The 18,151-nt window shown below is 43.2% G+C and overlaps 1 protein-coding gene across 1 annotated transcript in view; it reads left to right on the top strand.

The window, feature by feature from the left end:
- LOC101854471 overlaps positions 1-18,151 on the top strand; it is a 30,431-nt gene that overhangs the window by 8,535 nt on the left and 3,745 nt on the right. Inside the window, exons 11-23 of the mRNA XM_013091023.1 lie at positions 417-564; positions 970-1,230; positions 2,305-2,577; positions 3,413-3,650; positions 4,109-4,328; positions 5,197-11,598; positions 12,417-12,739; positions 13,166-13,474; positions 14,140-14,287; positions 15,049-15,387; positions 15,970-16,135; positions 16,583-16,839; positions 17,191-17,378. Of these exons, the coding sequence (XP_012946477.1) occupies positions 417-564; positions 970-1,230; positions 2,305-2,577; positions 3,413-3,650; positions 4,109-4,328; positions 5,197-11,598; positions 12,417-12,739; positions 13,166-13,474; positions 14,140-14,287; positions 15,049-15,387; positions 15,970-16,135; positions 16,583-16,839; positions 17,191-17,378 (9,272 nt within the window). The remainder of the gene's footprint in view (positions 1-416; positions 565-969; positions 1,231-2,304; positions 2,578-3,412; positions 3,651-4,108; positions 4,329-5,196; positions 11,599-12,416; positions 12,740-13,165; positions 13,475-14,139; positions 14,288-15,048; positions 15,388-15,969; positions 16,136-16,582; positions 16,840-17,190; positions 17,379-18,151) is intronic.

The following is an 18,151-nucleotide window of genomic DNA, read 5'->3' as shown; positions in this document are numbered from 1 at the left end:
TCTCTCTTTCTCTCTCTCTCTCTCTCTCTCCCTCTCTCTGTTCCTCTCTCACCCACAAAAACACAAATAAAATGCTTTATCCAGAGATACACCAGTGACTGTGGTGTAGAATTAAATAATTTTCCGTCGCATTGAGAAGACGTGAGTTCAATTCCCTTTGCCTGTGGTGGGGAATTTTATTTATTGCATAATATGTTCGTCTGTGTGTCAAGACTTTGCATCCCTCTTCGATTGGATTTGTCTTGAAAGGGCAGGGTCAAAGCAGCCTGCATTCTAGATTACCTAATTTGTGCCGATTGAAATAGGGGGTGGGGGTGGAGTGGAAGGGCGCTAAACATCTAAATCTACAGTTAAAAAACCCCAAAAATCTCAAAAAACGAATGCAAATTGACTATTCATCAAAATGACATTTTCAGAACAAGAAAGCCAGCATTGCCCAGATTTCACTGAACACACCTGGCTCCAAGACCGACCGTGCTATTTTGATGGAGGTCAACCTCAACTACCCCAAGCAGACATTGGACGCCGTTATGAGGACCCCTTGGAAGAAGGGCGCTCTCAGGGGTAAGATGATCAAATATTCAATATTAATGAGTGGCCTTTGCGTCTGAAAGCCTACACGTTGCACTATTCTACAAGTGAAACTGGAGCTTTTAAATGCTGAAAATGTGGTAAACTGTTTTCTACCAAAATTGGCTCCGTTGTCATCGCAAAAGCCACACGTCATCAAACTTCTAATTTTTCTAATTCGATTGAGAAATATTCTCCTCTGCAGATGCACAAATCATTGTCAGACATTTACTGATGAGCTATTAGCATTACCTTGTGCACACGGGCACTTGGCTTTTCTTTTTATTCTCTTTATTCCTATCATAACTAACTATTTGTTTCGTATGCATACCCCATCGAACTGTTATCGAATTCCATGTTGTTATGTCTGATCAACGATGACATCTTTATTCTCGACAGCTGTGACCATCAACAAGGACAACCTGAAGAGCTTTACCGGAAGTGTCGTCATCGATGACGAAGACACGTACGCCTTCACCAGCGAGGTCAAGGTCGATAAGACCAAGAACAAACTCCAGCTGAGCCCAATGATCGAGGTGAGACGTGTCGGAGCTGACAACGTTCAGGTGACTGGTTATTTGACCTTCATGACCCCATTCAAGTCGGCCGACATCGACCTGTCTCTGTCCGGACTCAGCAAGATGCCGTACAACGTGAAGAGTGAGTAACCTTTTCTTGTTTGATTACATCACATAAAAGACTAGTATCTATAATGATGATGATGATGATGATAAAAATAATAATAATAGTAATAATAATAATAATAATAATAATAATAATAGTAATAATAATAATAATAATGATGATAATAATAATATTAATGTACTGGGCCTTTCTTTTTAGTTGCTCTCTTGGCCCGCACATGGTCACTTGCTTTGCTAATGAAACTGGCCACTTCTAGGGCCTTTTGGCTTGCTTTGTGTGACTTGCACTGCAGGAAGATAATGTTCCAAAATCAGTTTATAGTTCTACGTTTATTTTAGATTGTCCCGCTTTGTAAGTGTGCATTGCCTACATGATACATATTGTAAAATATATTGCTCTGGCATTGCGCTCGGTAATGTGTTGGATTTTGCTTTCGTGTTTTAAATCTGATTTTAAAAGACAAATTCAAGTCAACGTGCAAAGCAAAATCGTAATGCACGTAATTGTTAACATTACTACAATGTTTAATACAATATTGAAAGGACTACAAAGTGCAATATAATGATTTAAAGTCAAACTGACCAAAGGAAAAAATGGAGCCTTTTCAGCTACTTTATTCTACAACGACCAGAAAAAATCTGTGGTATATTGGAACACAGAAATAATTCTAAAAATAAATAAATTAGAATACTTTTTAAAAAAATGATAAAATAAAACTACAAAATAGGCGGAGCTGTAGTATATTTGGTATCATGCTGGACTACAGAGAAGATGACCCAGAACGAATCCTCGACGAGGTTTTTATGACTTGTTTTTGTTTTTGATTTTTTGTTTTGCTTCTCTCCTACGTTTGATTCGGTCCAATAAAGATGAAAGGTACTGCCTCTTAATACATTTTTTAAAAATAGATAGCATTTGTATATTGCATTGGAAAATGATGACAGCAAGCTCTCTATCCTTTACGTTATTGGAATAATAATCTTACAATGTTGAAAAGGGCTTTAAACCTAGACACTAGCTAATGACAAACGTCAAACGACCCCCCCTCCCCATCCCATACCCTTCTATTTCTATATCTGTCCTTCACAGCTACCCTGACAAACACTAAGAAGGAAAAGAGTATTCGCGCCAGCTTCAGCCCAGATGGAAAGAACAAATACACCCTTGAAGCCAGCAACCAATTCTCTGTCATGGGCAAGAAGTCGATGATCGCTACCCTGAAGAGCATGCTCAAGGTGAACACGCCCACCAAACAGATGTTGTCCATGCAAGGATCAGCTGACTACAGGGAGGACAAGTCTTTGAAGATGGACGGCACCCTGGACGTCTACCGCCTCCTCAAGAAACCCGCCAACATCAAACGTGAGGATTATTTATTATTTTTCTGTTGAATAAGTATGCAAAATCCAATATGACCGCCGTTTCCATTGCAACCGATTCACATTACACTTTTTGAACTATTAATTTCACATCCCTAATATCACACGATGTCCCACAGCAAATTTGGGCACTCTAGGCCTTGTAATAGCCAAAATAGACCTCAGGTGCCCCACCAGCCCTTAAGCCTGTTCTTTTCAGTGATATTTTTGCTTCCAATATATATTAAATAAACATAAAATGATCCCCCTTCCCCATTTCAGAGCTTCAGAAAGGCCGCAAATACTGATCACACCAACAATAGTAACAACAACAATAGTAACAACAATAGAAACAACAACAACAACAACAACAACAACAACAACAACAACAACAACAACAACAACAACAACAACAACAACAATAATAATAATAATAATAATAATAATAATAATAATAATAATAATAATAATAATAATAATCATAAACTAAAACAACAACAACAATAGCAACAATACTTGCGTTTTATATAGCGCACATCCACAATCTGCAGCTCGCTCTATGTGTTTTCAACTATTCTAAAAAAGAAATTTGATCGGATACTATAATCAGTCCCCCCCCCCACCCCCCCCCCTTGTTTTTATCTTCCCTTTTCCAGCTTGTTCTATCATTATGTGACCCTACTTCTTTTGTGTGTTTTTGTTTATGGAGATGGGGTGGATTAAAGGTGTCTTTATATCTTTCTTTCTGCCTACATTTGCTTCCGATTCCTGCTTTTCCCTTTTTTTCAACAATCTCAGCTCCCTTTAACTAACCTGGTTCATTCCCTGCTTCCTACTAGTTGCCCTGGTGAAGAACGCCAAAAAACGAGGTGTCCGCTACGACGTCGATGCTATCCTGAAGTCATCTGTGGCCTCTGGCAAACTGGACAGTTTCACCTTCATCAAGAACTCCGGTCTCATGTCCACAAAGACTGTCCTGGGATACACCATCCCCAGAGTGGCAAAGAACAAGATCACGTTCGGTGGAAAGTTCAATGACAGGAGCACCAAGGCCTACAAGAAGTACACCATCAAGAGGTCAGTTTAGACGTGGAAGTGAAAATAGACCTCTTGTGTTTCTTGTTATTTTACTTCGTCTTTTCCTTGTCTCAACTCTGAAGCAGAGACGTTTTAAGGGATATCTCGACCTGATAGATGACAATCAATGACTTGTTTTCATAAGCTTTGTTTAAATTTATCTCTCTACGATGTACACATAGCTAGTAATTAAAAGTCTGACACTTTGACCCTCATTTGCGCAACAGACCGGTATTCAAGAGGAAAACAAACTCTGTAGTCAGCCCTTAATCCAATTATTTCTTTTTAGAAAGGTATTCTCGTTGAACTACATAATATATTGATCAAAAGAAACAAACTGTTAATGTTTTAATTGAATATTTTAAAACAGATTTTTTAAAAATCGCAAGCTTTTGGTAAGCTATTTCTCTGTTATGTACTTGCTCAAGTTTTGTTTTACTTATTTCCTTTTGTTTTAGCAACCTGGACATTGCAAAGAACCCAGAGTACAACCTGGGTCTGAACGTCGATTTGGATCATAAGAAGAAGCACAGTGAGGCTGAAGTAGAACTCAAATATGGACCCAACCCCAAGGACAAGACTAAGAGGCTTTTCTGGTCAACCTCCCTGAACAGGAAACTGGCCACCTGGAAGAACGCAATCCTCACCTTTAAAATGAACGCTCTGGCCCCAGCCAAGGTACGTCCCAGAATATCATTATCGATATCAAAACAAAATAGGAACTTTTTGGACCAGATTGTCATACATTTTGCTGTTTGTCTAACTTTGTGATATCATAACATTCCATCCATCATGGACTGATGATGACCTTTAACGTTCAAAGAGAAAAAAAGATAAGTAAAGGAAATGATATCAATGAACTTGTCATTATCACAAACGCCACGAGTCGCCGCAGATAGCGGTACTTTTTCTTTTCAAAATGATAAATTGTGAGGCAGCGTGGTGGAATCAGGCTCTCGTCAATTTTTGGGCATGTAGAGTTATTGGTATCATCTTAAAGCTTGTTCACTTGTCTTTATTTGGGTGAAAACATATCCATTTATCTTAAATGCAAGTCAAGATATTTGAGAATGAAGGGGATGGGGTCACCTGTTTTCAGAGCTAAGATTAGTGAGAAAATGGCCGCCAAAGATTAGTTATTTCCTTAGCTTAAGAGTCCGTGGTAGCTGAAATTTTACTTTTTTGTGCTTTTAGTCAACGTTTTCAGAAAAAATCCATACAGAAATGAGTTCTTTAAAGGGCATGAAAGGTGTTGAGTCAAATAACAAAAATTTGAAAAAAATTCACAAACCTGTGGAAAAATGCAAGTTTCTCCACTTTGATTATTTTGACGAGAGCCTGATTCCACCACGCTGCCTCACAATTCTTCTTTTCCCAAGCAATGGTGTAAATACTCAAATCAGCAGGTGGTGAAAAATGGGGTACTGAACCTGTTCATGAAATTTCGATTTTTGTGCTTGGTTTAAAACAGATAAAGTAAAATTGTAAAGTGGAATGAATTCCGCCCATGTTTAATGCCCCCATGTGCTCTCAATCTTCCACACAGGGAATGGACGTGAGTTTGGTGCACAAACATCAGCACACACCCAAGATGATCGACTCCAACGTCGTGCTAAATTATGGAGGAAAAGGGAAAGACCTGAGCGCTGAGCTGGTCGTCAGAGACAAGAGCTCAAAACTGTCAAAGATTAACGGCAAAGCAGTTGTTGCCTGGCCGGGCTCAGCATACACCTTGACCACTGGAGTTGACCAGAAGTCTGCCAAACAGTACGCCCATACCCTGAATCTGAGAAGTAAATCTGGAATGAAGCACACAATCACAACGCTTTACAAGACCCCCAATGGAAAAGCACACCAGTTCTCCACAAAGTTCTTGTTGAGCGGAATGAAACCAGTCACTGTTTCTGGGTCCACCAACCTTGACCCAAGAAACTTTGAGATCTCGGGAGAAGTCCAGCGAGGCAAAGAGATCTACGGGCTCAAGACAAACACCAAGATTACCAAGACCCCTACTGCGAAGGTTGAAGTTGAGCTTGTCTACCCCACAAGGCGTATGACTCTCCTCATTGATGGAGGAAAGCAAAAGAGCAAGTTTAATGGCAGAATTGAAACTGCTTGGGACGCTGACAGAGACCCAAGCCAGAAAGTTGTCGTTGATGGCTCTGGATACATGAAGTCTACTAAGAAATCAATGAGTTTGGGAGGAAGCCTCGCTCTCAACTCTCCCTTCAAGAACTACGAAGACATTATGACAGCTTTCAAATATGGCAATGATGACAGTCAACACGATCTCAGCGGCAAGTTCTCATGGGGTGGAAAGGGAAACCAGATGGTATCTAGCCTCACTGTGAAGAGACCCGTCTCCTTCAGCAACCTGCAGATGACCACAGAAACCAAAACGCCATTCAAAGGATTCCGAGTTATCTCTTGCGATATTGATCATTCTCTGTACCCGACTCTGAAGACTACCATGAAAGGAAGGTGGGACAAGGAAAATGGTAAACTGAGCATCGAAGGTCAAAATATTGGAGATTGGTATAACCGCAACATCAAAGGAACCGTTTCATTGAAATCCACTCTGAAGAATGCAGAGGACGTGACGTTCCACTTGGCTCACGCTGATAGCGCTGGACGACTTGCTTCCAACGCTGCCCTTATCCACAACGGAAAGTCGTACGGCTATGACGTGAATATGGATCACAACAGGAATGGCTGGCAAATCAGAAACACCGGAGACCTTTTGCTTACTATGCCCACCACCAAAGTCAAGTCAAGCTGGAAACACAGGAGCAGTGAGAAAGACATTAAGTCAACCATGACCTCTGAGTGGGGAAAGAACCGACTGCTTGTAAATGTGGATGCATCTCACGACCTTCTGAATGCTGGAGTTATGAATGCTGACCTCAAGATGCAGAGCCCTTGGAAATCTCTCAGGAACATTGACTTGACCCTCAGCCACAAACACGGAAACGGTGTTATCATGAACAATGCTGCCTACAAGCACAATGGAAAGATAGAGGCTTCTTCCTCCATAAAAGGCAATTTCCGCCCCTCTGAGTTTGATTTTAAGTTTGGAATAGTATCCCCATTCACTGAAGACTTCGATGGCAAGATGAACAGCAAATTCAGCTCCTACCCAATGACTGCAGCGGCTGAGCTGAGCTGGGCCCCGAGATCTAAGGCTGTGATGGAAGGTTCATTGAACATTGCCTCCTGGGATAACGCAAATGTTGATGTTAAAGTTATTACACCTTTCAGAGAGTACCGCAACATTGTCTTCAAAGCATCCAACAAGAACGAAAAAGGAGAGATTGTATCACACATGAATCTCGACTATGGAGTCCGTAAAAACATTGACATGGAAAGCAGAATGGCCTGCAATGACATGAAGAAGATGTTGAGACTGAAGATGAGAACTCCATTCCGCGAAATGCAGACTTTGGATACTGGTCTCACATTCACAGGGATGATGACACGTTTTGACGGATCCGCTGATTTTGAAATGGTTCCAGTTATTGGTAAACTCCAGGGATCCGTGAACTGGGAATATGCTAATGACGATTTGAAGGGAAATCTGCGTGTGAGCACTCCCTTCCCAGAGTACCCGTACATTGAGCTGTCAACCTCCAGTCAAATGAAAGGACGCTCCAGACAATCATCGGTCTCCGCTGAGTATTATCCCCGCCAGACCTATCGCCTCGACAGCACTTACACCCTTGAGATGCCCTACGCACTTGAGGTCACCCTCAACACTCCTTTCCCTGAGTATGACAACCTGGGACTAGCCTTCCAGCACAATCAGTCTCCATCTAGTGTGATGTCCCACGGAGAAGTGCGTTACCAGCCTGACAAGAAGATTGAAGGCGATGTGAACATGGACTGGTCCACTGTTATCGAGGGTACTCTGATGTTGAAAACTCCCTTCTACGGCTATGAATCAAACAAGGTGCTGCTCAGGCACCAAGGCGACATGGATGCTTTCAGCAGCCACGGAGAGGTAAACGTTGCCGGCAAGAGTGTTTCAGCAGACGCAAGTTTCAACAGCGGATACGCCACCACCGGCACATTCACCTTCAACAGCCCTATCCCTGGACTTGAGAGCATTGAACTTTCGATGAATAAGAAAGGCAACTCCAACAACATGAGAGGTGGTGCCACATTCAGTCTGAATGGAGACAGGTCCCAAGCCAACTTCAACCACAGGATGAGCGCCTCCACACTGAAGTCAACCGTCAGTGTCAATACCCCATACAGTGACAACTTCAAGCTCAATGTTGATCACAACGGTGACATCAACAGTTTCACTAACAAGATGTCCCTTAACTATGGCCGTCGCTACGACATTGACACCATCTTTGCCTTTGACAATAGACAGCCAGACGTCAGCGGCAATGGCATGATCAAATACAAACTTGCTGGACCAAGAAACGTTGCCCGAGTGACCTTCAGCAGAACCGGTGAGCTGGAAGACATGTCCTTCAGTGGAACTGCCAGCTACAACAGAAGAGATGTCAGTTTGAATGGCTCCTGGAAACTCCTTGGCGGAATTGAAGGCACTGTTCGCATTGCAACTCCTTTCGACAAGTTCAGAAACATTGGCGCTACTCTTTCCCACACTGGAGACGTATACAACTTCAGAACCGAATCCAACTTGAACTACATGGATAACCAAAACATCAATGGAAAAATGGAGATGTCTTCTGATGGTCTACGCAGAATCCGCTTCAACACCGAGATGGCCACTCCCTTCAGGGAAATGCAGTCAGCTAAATTGAGTGTAGAACACGACTACGACGAGTACACAATGGCTTTGACGGGAGGAGCAAAACTGACCACCACAATGGGCCGATTTGGACAGGGCAGTGTCAGTTACACCAAGTCAGGAGACTTTGAGAACTTCAGCGTTCAGCTCAACGGAAAGTATGCCAACGACGAGGCTGTTGTTACTGTGACAAAGAGAGGCTCCGTGAGCGACATGACCGTGAGCACCAGCGCCTCCTTGAACGGACAAGCTATCAGCATGGACGGTTCTCTGAAGACTCTTGGCGGATTTGACGGAATAGTACAGCTGAAGACACCGTTTAGATACTACCGCAATGTAGGAATGAAGTTGACCCACCGTGGTGAGATCAATGACTTCAACACCCAAGCTTCTGTTGACTACATGGACAACAAGAACGTTAACAGCCAGATTGAGTTTGTTGCCGATGGTATCCGAGCAATCAGACTGTCCACTGAACTGAACTCACCACGAGAACTCCTGGGAACCTCTAAGATGACCTTCAACCACGAATACGACACCTACAGGAAGAGCATCGCTACACGTGGCGAGATGAGCAGCGCTATTGGCGGATTCGGCGACGGCAATTTCCGATTCAGCAAGACCGGCGACCTTAGTGACCTGAATATGGAAGGCAAGGCCACTCACAATGGTGCCGACATGGTATATGCCAAGATTACCAACTCATTCCAGCTCCGAGCCCTTAAAACAATCATAAACTTCAAGAGCGCCATGACACCAAGTTTGGAGTTCACAGTTGACCACAACGGTGATTACCTCAACAGCAACACTAAAGCCACAGGCATGCTAGGTTCCAACAACATGATGTCCGTGGAAACTGCCATGACCAACCGAGGTGATGTGTTTGACAGCCAGGGTACTCTCATTTACAGGACCACCCAATTTGGCGCTAGCCGTGGATCTGTCAAGGTTCACAAAGAGGGCGACATTGATGACTTCAGCGTGACTGTGACTGGCGACCTCAACGGCGACAAGTCTTCGGTAACCGGAGCCTTCAAGATCAAGGACGAAATCACTGGATCAGTCAGCGTGAAGACACCCATGAGGGGATACCAAAATGTTGGAATGTCTTTCAAACACTCTGGCAACCGTGAGCGCTTCCACAGCAGCGGTGACATTACCCTGAAGGACGGAAACCGTTACTCTGCCAAACTGGACTTCTACATGTACCTGCTCAGACGCATTGAAACAACTCTTGAAGTCAGAACTCCAATTCAAGGCTACGAGTTCACCAAGCACGAGTACAGACACGAGAGCGGGCCAGACAGCTTTAAGTGCTACGAGACTCTTGAGTACGGAAACTCACAGAAAATTACATATGAGATGAAGGCTACCATGTCCCCCAACCCTGACGTGGGCATCACGCTGAAGACACCTTTCTACAGGTACGAGGACATGATGGCATCTGCTTCTCTCGTCAACAACTGGCCAACTGCTTCTGTCTCCGGAAAGGTCAATGCAGGAAACGGCAACATCTTTGTTGTAAATGGAGCTATGGACGTGAGATCGGATATGTCAGGATCCCTTACTGTCGCCACGCCTGTGAGGGGTTTCAGCGATATTGGACTCAGCTTCCAGCACTCTGGCGAACTCAGAAACTTCAACTCAGAGGGCAGAATTACATACATGGACAACAAGGACATATCTGGCAAATTGGGATTCAAACTTAACAGTGGGCGTGTCATTGCCGAACTCAAGACGCCTTTCAGCGGATACGAGCTGACCAGATACGAGTACACAGAGAAGAACAACAGGAGACAAGCCTCATCTACAAGCATCCTTACGTACGGAGCCAACCAGGTGATCAAGAGTACCACAGAGGTCGTGTACTACCCTAACTCTGAGGTAAAGGTCAATATCCAGACTCCGTTCAGGAGCTACGAAGACATGTCTTTGTCGTATCTGTTGGACACAACCGGACCAAGATACAGACTGGAGAGCAACGTGAACCTGGGCGTGGGACGCACTCTCACTTTGAATGGAGGTTTCGACTCTTCTGATGACGTGTCGGGCTACGTTGACCTGAAGACGCCTTTGAACGGTTACAGAAACCTCGGCATGAACTTCCGCCATACAGGAAATGCCCAGAAGTTCAACTGTGAAGGCAAGGTGACCTACGCTGACAGCAAGGACATCAGCGGCAAAGTAAACTTTTACAGGTACATGTGGCGACGTGTTACCGCTTCTGCTGAACTGAGCACACCTTTCTCTGGACTGGAAACCACCAAAGCTGAGGTTAAGTACGAAGACAGGTCCACCAGCATGAGTGCTTCATCCTCTCTGCAGTACGGCAATGGACAGACACTTGCAGGCAACGTCAAACTGACCTACTCTCCAAACTACGACCTCCTTGTCACGATCAACACCCCTTTCTACGAGATCAGAAATGTTCGCGCCATGGCTACCGCTGACCTGAATGCCCCAAGCTACGCAGTTACCAGCGGCCTCACATATGGCTACAACAAAGCCTTCAACGCCAACGGAAAACTGAACCTGTTCTCTGCCAACAAGCTCGACGGCTCTCTTGAAGTGAAGACGCCTATTGCTGGATTAGAATTCACAAAGGTCGACTACGAACATAAAATCGACTCCACCAGCGTAGACGGCTCTGCCTCTTTGACCTATGAGAACGGACGCAAATTGGTGAGCGCTGAGCTGCAGTCCACCATCTACCCATCATTTGACGCCAGTGTTACCCTCAAGACTCCCATCTACGGCTACAGCAGCATCCAGGGATCAGCCGCCTACGACAGCTCTTACAACAAGTACGAAACCTCCAGCTCTCTCAAGATTGAAGGACGTACTCAGTACACAATGAGCTCCGGCTTGGACTACTCCGTGGAGCCCATGAGGGTTTTCACAAAGGTCTCAACCCCGCACTCAGACTTCCGTGACGTGGAGCTCGTCTTGACTCATGAAGGTCAGCTCACAAACTTCAAGACCACTGGATTCCTGGCCTCTCCTCTCACCGACAACGTCAACGCCCAGGCCTCTCTCGACTACAAGAGCCCCTACGACATGAGCGTGGGTGCATCCATGAAGAGCTCCCTGGCTGGCATGGACGACCTCAAGTTTGAAATGAAGAACTCTGACGCTTCCGGAGAGAAGAAGATGAACACTATCGCCGGTTGGACCGACGGACACCAGGTACACACAATTCCATAGGTTTCCGCTAGTCTGATCTAGTAAATCTATTATATATTTGACAACTTGGGAACACATTTGTCACTTTTCCCATCAAACTACGACAGCTACAAAGCTGAAAATTGGCAAGTACCTGCAAGAAGATAGATAGGTCTCCAGGCATGACCGAGCCCGATTTTTGATTTATTCAATCGCTGAATTTAGACAAATATGTATGACAAAAATTTCTTTGGCCTTTGTGATAATTCCACTGAGAAACGAAACAAATCTGTGCAGCTGTCCTTCACGGTGGAAGTGCCGGAAGTGAAATTTCGAGAAGCGCATTTTGTTTTGAGAGTATAGATCTAGACCTTTTAATTTTTTGCATTTCTCAAGATTTATTGCTCCTTCCAGTAGAGTGTAAATATAGTAGGCCAATGACTTTCAGCTGATGATAATGCGCCGATCATTCCTTTCATCGGAAGGGGGCACAGTTAGTTTCTGTATAATATTAGCCAAGAAGTGTCTTATTGAAAGTTTCCTCACTTCATCTTTTAAATTGATTTGAATAGCTATATTTGCTGTCACCTATCTCCATTGCCTTTATAACGACACAAAACTTTTCTCATGGAGAGACAACTCCAGCTAAAACCTCACTCACCTTCTTTATTCAATCCCATCCCAACAAAATATTGTGTTAAAATTCCTCTAACAACCAACCTATAGCGTAAAAAAAGAGTACAAAATTCGTTCTCAAAGCCTTAATAAATATTTGACAATATAAGAAAAAAAGTTTGTCCTATAACTAATCATATTCAACATACTCCGTCTTTCGTCTCCAGATCCAAACTGATGTTGTTTTCCGCCATCAAGATGGCTGGTATGAGGATCTGATGACCGCTGACATCAGCGTGTCCACTCCATTCACCACCCTGCGTAGCCTGTCCGTACAGACTGAGAAAACGACCAAGTCGGAGGGTTATGAAGGCAAATTGGCCGTCAACATGAACGGTGCCCAACTCCTGGACATGAGTGGAGAGTACAGCAACAAGGACAAACGCGAAGCTACCGTGACCTTCACCCAGCCATGGGCTATGCAGTACACTGCTAGCGGCTTCAGCCAAGACGGAAAGATGGAGGCTGACGTTATGGCAAACTGGAACAGGTAAAGAACACTTTTCAAAAATTCTGCTTCCACTGGAATACGGTGATATATTTATCTAGATATAACTTTAAACTCTAAAACATCATTTTTATCTTCTTAATTTTTCAAAAACAAAAACAATGTAAAAAAACGTATGTAGAATTCTGGCAAGAATTATTTGCACCAGGGCTTTTGTTATCTCCCATTTTGTCGAATATGAACGGTTTTGTACTTTTCCTACATTTCTTTGACCCTCGGGAGACACATTGTTTTTATCAAAGCTGGGGCATGCACCTAGGATCCGTTTTAACAGACAATGTCGACAACGTCAGACTCCAAAATGACTTAGATTGTGCCGATCTGGGTGTAAAATATTTAAACATACTACATACTGTCAAATTTTTACCTTCATTAGATAATATCAACTCTTTCCTTGTCTTCCCACAGAGATGAGCTAAACAGCAACGTCCATGTGGTGGCTGTGATGAACGACAAGTCGGACTCCTACCTCATCGACAGGTCCATGGACATCAGCGTAGAGCGTGCTTCCCGCAAGATGGGCGTGTCTCACACTCAGAAGCTGTCCGACGCCCAACTGCACAGCACCGGAAAGTTCTACTGGGACTCTGGCGATGAGGACCAAGTGTCCTACGACTTGACCATGACCGACAGCAGCCGTCGCAGCAAAGCCATCTCTGAGGCCAGCCTTAAGCTGGGACTTCCCTCTAGAACGTTGGAATGGGCCGGATCTCTGAGGTACCTTTCAGAAACAAAAGAAAAAAGAATTTATTTGTCCTCATTAGGTAGAAATATACCAAATTTAAAACGCATGTTATAATGTGAAAAAATAGATCAAATCAATCAAAAGCAAAGTGTAGGTAAAAATCCATTAGACATTTTTAGGCTATAAACAGAGAAGAAAAACCGCCGTAATAACTCGGGTGACATAATTCTTTTTTCCCCGTGATATTGGATGGAACAATTTTTTAAACTACAACAACAATGACAAGAAATACATGTTTTGAAAAAAGATATTATATAAAGACTTTCTAAATACCACGTCATATACTCTCCTTCTTTTAAGTAACACTAAGAGAATACCGTCGCTGCTGCAACCAATCCACAGAAGTCCGAATTTTGAGAATATTCAATTTTTTCACCCTCCCAAAACTATAAAAACAATTCATTTCAACATCACCTTGATGCAGTTTAAAACTATGGTTAAGGCTTACATTTTTCTTGCTTTTCATGTTTCCCGATAGGAACAACTTCACACAAACTAGAATTTTTGTCTCTGGTGTAAAGAGTACCCAAACACACATAAGTGGAATGCTTGCGACACAGACAGTACTCACTTAGAAGGTGTACCACAAACAAAAAAATACTCACCCATGCTAACTCGTGTGCTGATTTTCTTCCAGTGACAGCCCAGCAGCTAAAACCGCTGACGCCACATTCAACTGGGACGCAGGACGCGATGACAGCAAACAGGTTGGCCTCAAGGCCACTATGACCAGAGGAAAATCTCTCCGTGGTGACGTCACTCTAAGCATGCCATACATCAGAAAGGTAAGTCATGCTCGCTTGTCAATTTCTGTACACCGAACCACCTTTGCTCAATAACAGAAGTACACCCTGGCATACGTGCTTATAATATTCTTTCAAGCAGTTTGAATGGAAGATAATTCTTGCGGGAGGTTAGAGGGTACCTTTTTACTTTCCCTAAGTTGTTTATGTCTGTCCGTCTCACTTTTTCCCAGCCCTAATGGCCATTATTGTGTTGATGCGCTCCTTACCCAAGCACAATAAAAACAACCAACAAATAAACAAAGAAAACCAAACCCACCAACCAAACAAACAAACAAGCAAACAGAAAAACAAACAAGAAAGCAAAGCAACGACTTTTCTCTTTTTCACGAAGTGCTGTTTATTTCTCTTCAGTTTTTAAGTCAATGGAGACATTTATATAAAGTTGAATGGTATTTTTATTTCGAGGTTTTCACGCGTTTTAATTCCACATAATATCTTGGTTAAGAAATATACAACTGTATCAGCCTGGTATTTAAACCCTCTAAGTGAACAGCACACAATGACTCTTGCTCAAAGTAACCACTAGTGATGACATACAAAATAATAATACTCTGTAAATAGATATTGTCAGTATTGATGTGACATTGTACATTATTTTACGTAGATGAATTAATGCACGCACGTATTCTGGTATGTTTCCTTGCATGTAATCTATAGAAAATCATAAAATATTTTACGGGGATTAATGAAAGTATTTTAAAAAAAAATTTCATTTGTTGATCTTCTTTCGTTATTTACAGGAAATCCGTGTGGACGGAGAACTCATGCTGAAGAACGGTCGCATTATCCTGGACTCCAAGACCGACATCTCCTACTCCAGCGACGCCCGCAAGACCTTGACCCTGACTTCCAAGGTACAGGACATCTCTGACTACTACAGCAACTTCAACTACAGCGTGGAGTTGGGCCTGAGCCACCCGTACACCAACATCGACCTCAAGATGAACTCGCACCTGGGCAGTTCTGACGAGCGCATGACCGCTGGCCTGGATACCAGTTACCTGACCGCCAGCAAACAGACCAAGAACCTGGCAATGCTTGCTGAGATTAACAAAATCAAGAAACAGATCAGTCTGCAGGTAATAGCTTTCATTTGATACATTTTTTGCCCGCCAAGGGCGCCGCCTGTGTATGCCACTTCTGTGAGAATAATCAATACTTTTACAGCTGAGGTGGGTTTCCTTAATTAAATAAAGATATTTTACTCTTTCTTTTTTTACTATTTACTTGCCACCGGTAACATGTAGAGTATCGGTAGTCAGCGAGCTAAATCCTTATTTTTGGCCGTTAATAGTTATAATAGATAATGAACATGAAAAGAAAAATCCACCCAACAAAAGGAGAAGACTGGATCGGAATACCCACAAACCTCCCTCAGACAGACAACCCCTTTGAAATATTGTAGCATAATGTCATACACGGTATTCCGTCTAAGTCGTACATAAAAGCCGTTAGTTCAGTTCCTTTGTGGAGACTTTTTTCCACAGAATATCTCCATCTTTCTACAGGGACGTTATTTTCTTCTCAGCCCGTGTTGGCTCTGACAGATAGGATCAAGGCAGAACACGTCTTAGATGAAATAAATTATGTTGATTGTTCGTTGGGGGAGGGGGGGGGTCCACAACGCCTACAAATATTGTCAATCCTTACTCCATCCACAGATGTTCAGCCCCATGAACAATATCCAGATTGTGGGTGATGTTGTGAGCACCAGCCCATCCAAGCTGAGACTGTTGAACAGGATGAACGGTGAGGAGACCTTCCGCTCCGACCTCACCCTGGACTCTGACAAGCAGATGGCCGAGATCAGCGCCATCATGGGCTCCGGTAGGTCACGGCATGAGCCCTATCTTGTATTGATTGACAATTGTCAATTTTTGGGGAGTTTTTATAACGGCTTAAGATGATTTTTGGGGGGGTCTAAATTTATGGTCATTCTGATTTACTTTAAGTCCGACTTATGGGGGAGGAGGGGGGTGGGTGGAGGGGGGGGGGGTAGTCATGACTTATGTTGATTTTTTTCTTTTCTAAATTCAGTATCGTGGTAATAGACTAGAAGTCCGACTTTTGAAAAGCTTTTTTATCACGGTTTTTGCTAAATTGTTTGCTCTCCTGAAATCATGTTTGTTTATATGAAGTCAGCAAACCAAATTACTACTAGATAGCTCTTAGAATGCCGTGTGGTACTGCACCCATTTCGATTGGGTCAAGTTCATAGAAATGGGCGCAATTATTTTAATCCATGTCTGACCTCGCAACTTTCTCTTTCTTCAGAGACATACAGCCTGACAGCCGTGTACCCCAACAGCACCGCTTTCAACGCCTTCATTTCGCACTCCACCCCCGACGTTCGCCACAAGGAGGCGCTTCTTGCTGTCCGACTCAACACGACACGCCTCCTGCACAGCCGCTTGGCATGGCGCCCAGACATGTGGGCGGAGCTTACTTCCGGACTTGAGGGGAAGGCAACGCGTGCCGGCATCAGGGCCGCTGAAAACTGGGCTTTGCTCAACGCTGCTGTTGCTGATGAGGTGAATATTATAACTGTTGTGTCTATTTTGGGCTGTTTCTGACATTTAATTAGCTTTTGCTCTCTTCACCTTACCCCCCCCTCTCTCTCTCTGTCTGTCTGTCTGTCTGTCTGTCTGTCTGTCTGTCTGTCTGTCTGTCTGTCTGTCTGTCTGTCTTTCTCTCTCTCTCTCTCTCTCTCTCTCTCTCTCTCTCTCTCTCTCTCTCTCTCTCTCTCTCTCTCTCTTTCTCTTTGTGTGCATAATTGTGTTTGCTATTTTGGATTGTGGCACCAATATTTCAGCGGTGCCCATTGTACCTGGAGGAATGTTATATTCACTATAAATAAAAGCTATTTTTGTTCATGGCTTCAGTTCGCTGCCAAATATGGTGCTGTGTCGAGCTCTGTAAAAGAAGAACTCAGCCCCCTGATCGACATGTTGGAGCGAGAACTGAACCGTATGGCCTACAGAATGAATGACATGTCACGGGATCTCAGTGCTATCTACCAGCGCAACGACTTCTACGCACAAGACATGGGTGTGGTCTACACCACAATGCAGTAAGTCACTGAAATCAATTGTCGAAAACAAAATTATAATTACTACATTGATGATTTTATGACTGCTCCATTTTCTTTATCCTGTGTCCATTTTTATCTCGTTCTGGTTCTGAAGAAGTCTTTTGGTTAGACTATTTGATTTGTTAATAAATGTAGTGTTCTTTTGCTATTCATGATTTGGGGGAAAAGTTTGAAGGGTTATAAAATGTAGGCAAAGACCTTAGAATCAAGTGACTATTTTACGAAGACTTTTTGTTTACAGGGGCATGAATCATAGCTTCCTCTTTTCTAAGAGTCATGATGTTGAAATACCGGTAACTACCGTAAGTGGATAGATCTGGTTGTAAATGTCTCAAGTCAACGCAAGCAAAAAATAAATCATTTCGGAGGCGGGCTATCCAGCCCTGCCGATTAAAGCCAATCCTGAGTGGTATACAATATCTCATTTGACAAAAGGATGTACGTGTACTTGATAAAATAACTACTTCAGGCCCGAATTGAACCCACATCATATCTCTGCTACTGCAAAGAGCGTAACAATTGCGCCACTGACATCAGTGCAAGCAAGTCGTAGCATCATGTTTTGTACCTAAGTAGTTCCTGAATATGGGTCATGTACACTGAATAATGGCTGTGACTAGTGTGAGTCTATACTGGGATGGAAAGTATTACAGTTATATAGATTACAGGTTACAAAGATCAACGAGAAGAAAATCAGGAAGGAGGTCATATTATGCTAAAATTGGAAGAAAATATAAGGATGTAATCTGAAT

Source organism: Aplysia californica, unplaced genomic scaffold, assembly GCF_000002075.1.
Source record: "Aplysia californica isolate F4 #8 unplaced genomic scaffold, AplCal3.0 scaffold00029, whole genome shotgun sequence".
NCBI classification, from domain to species: Eukaryota; Metazoa; Mollusca; class Gastropoda; order Aplysiida; family Aplysiidae; genus Aplysia; species Aplysia californica.
This window is presented reverse-complemented; position numbering and strand designations above follow the sequence as displayed.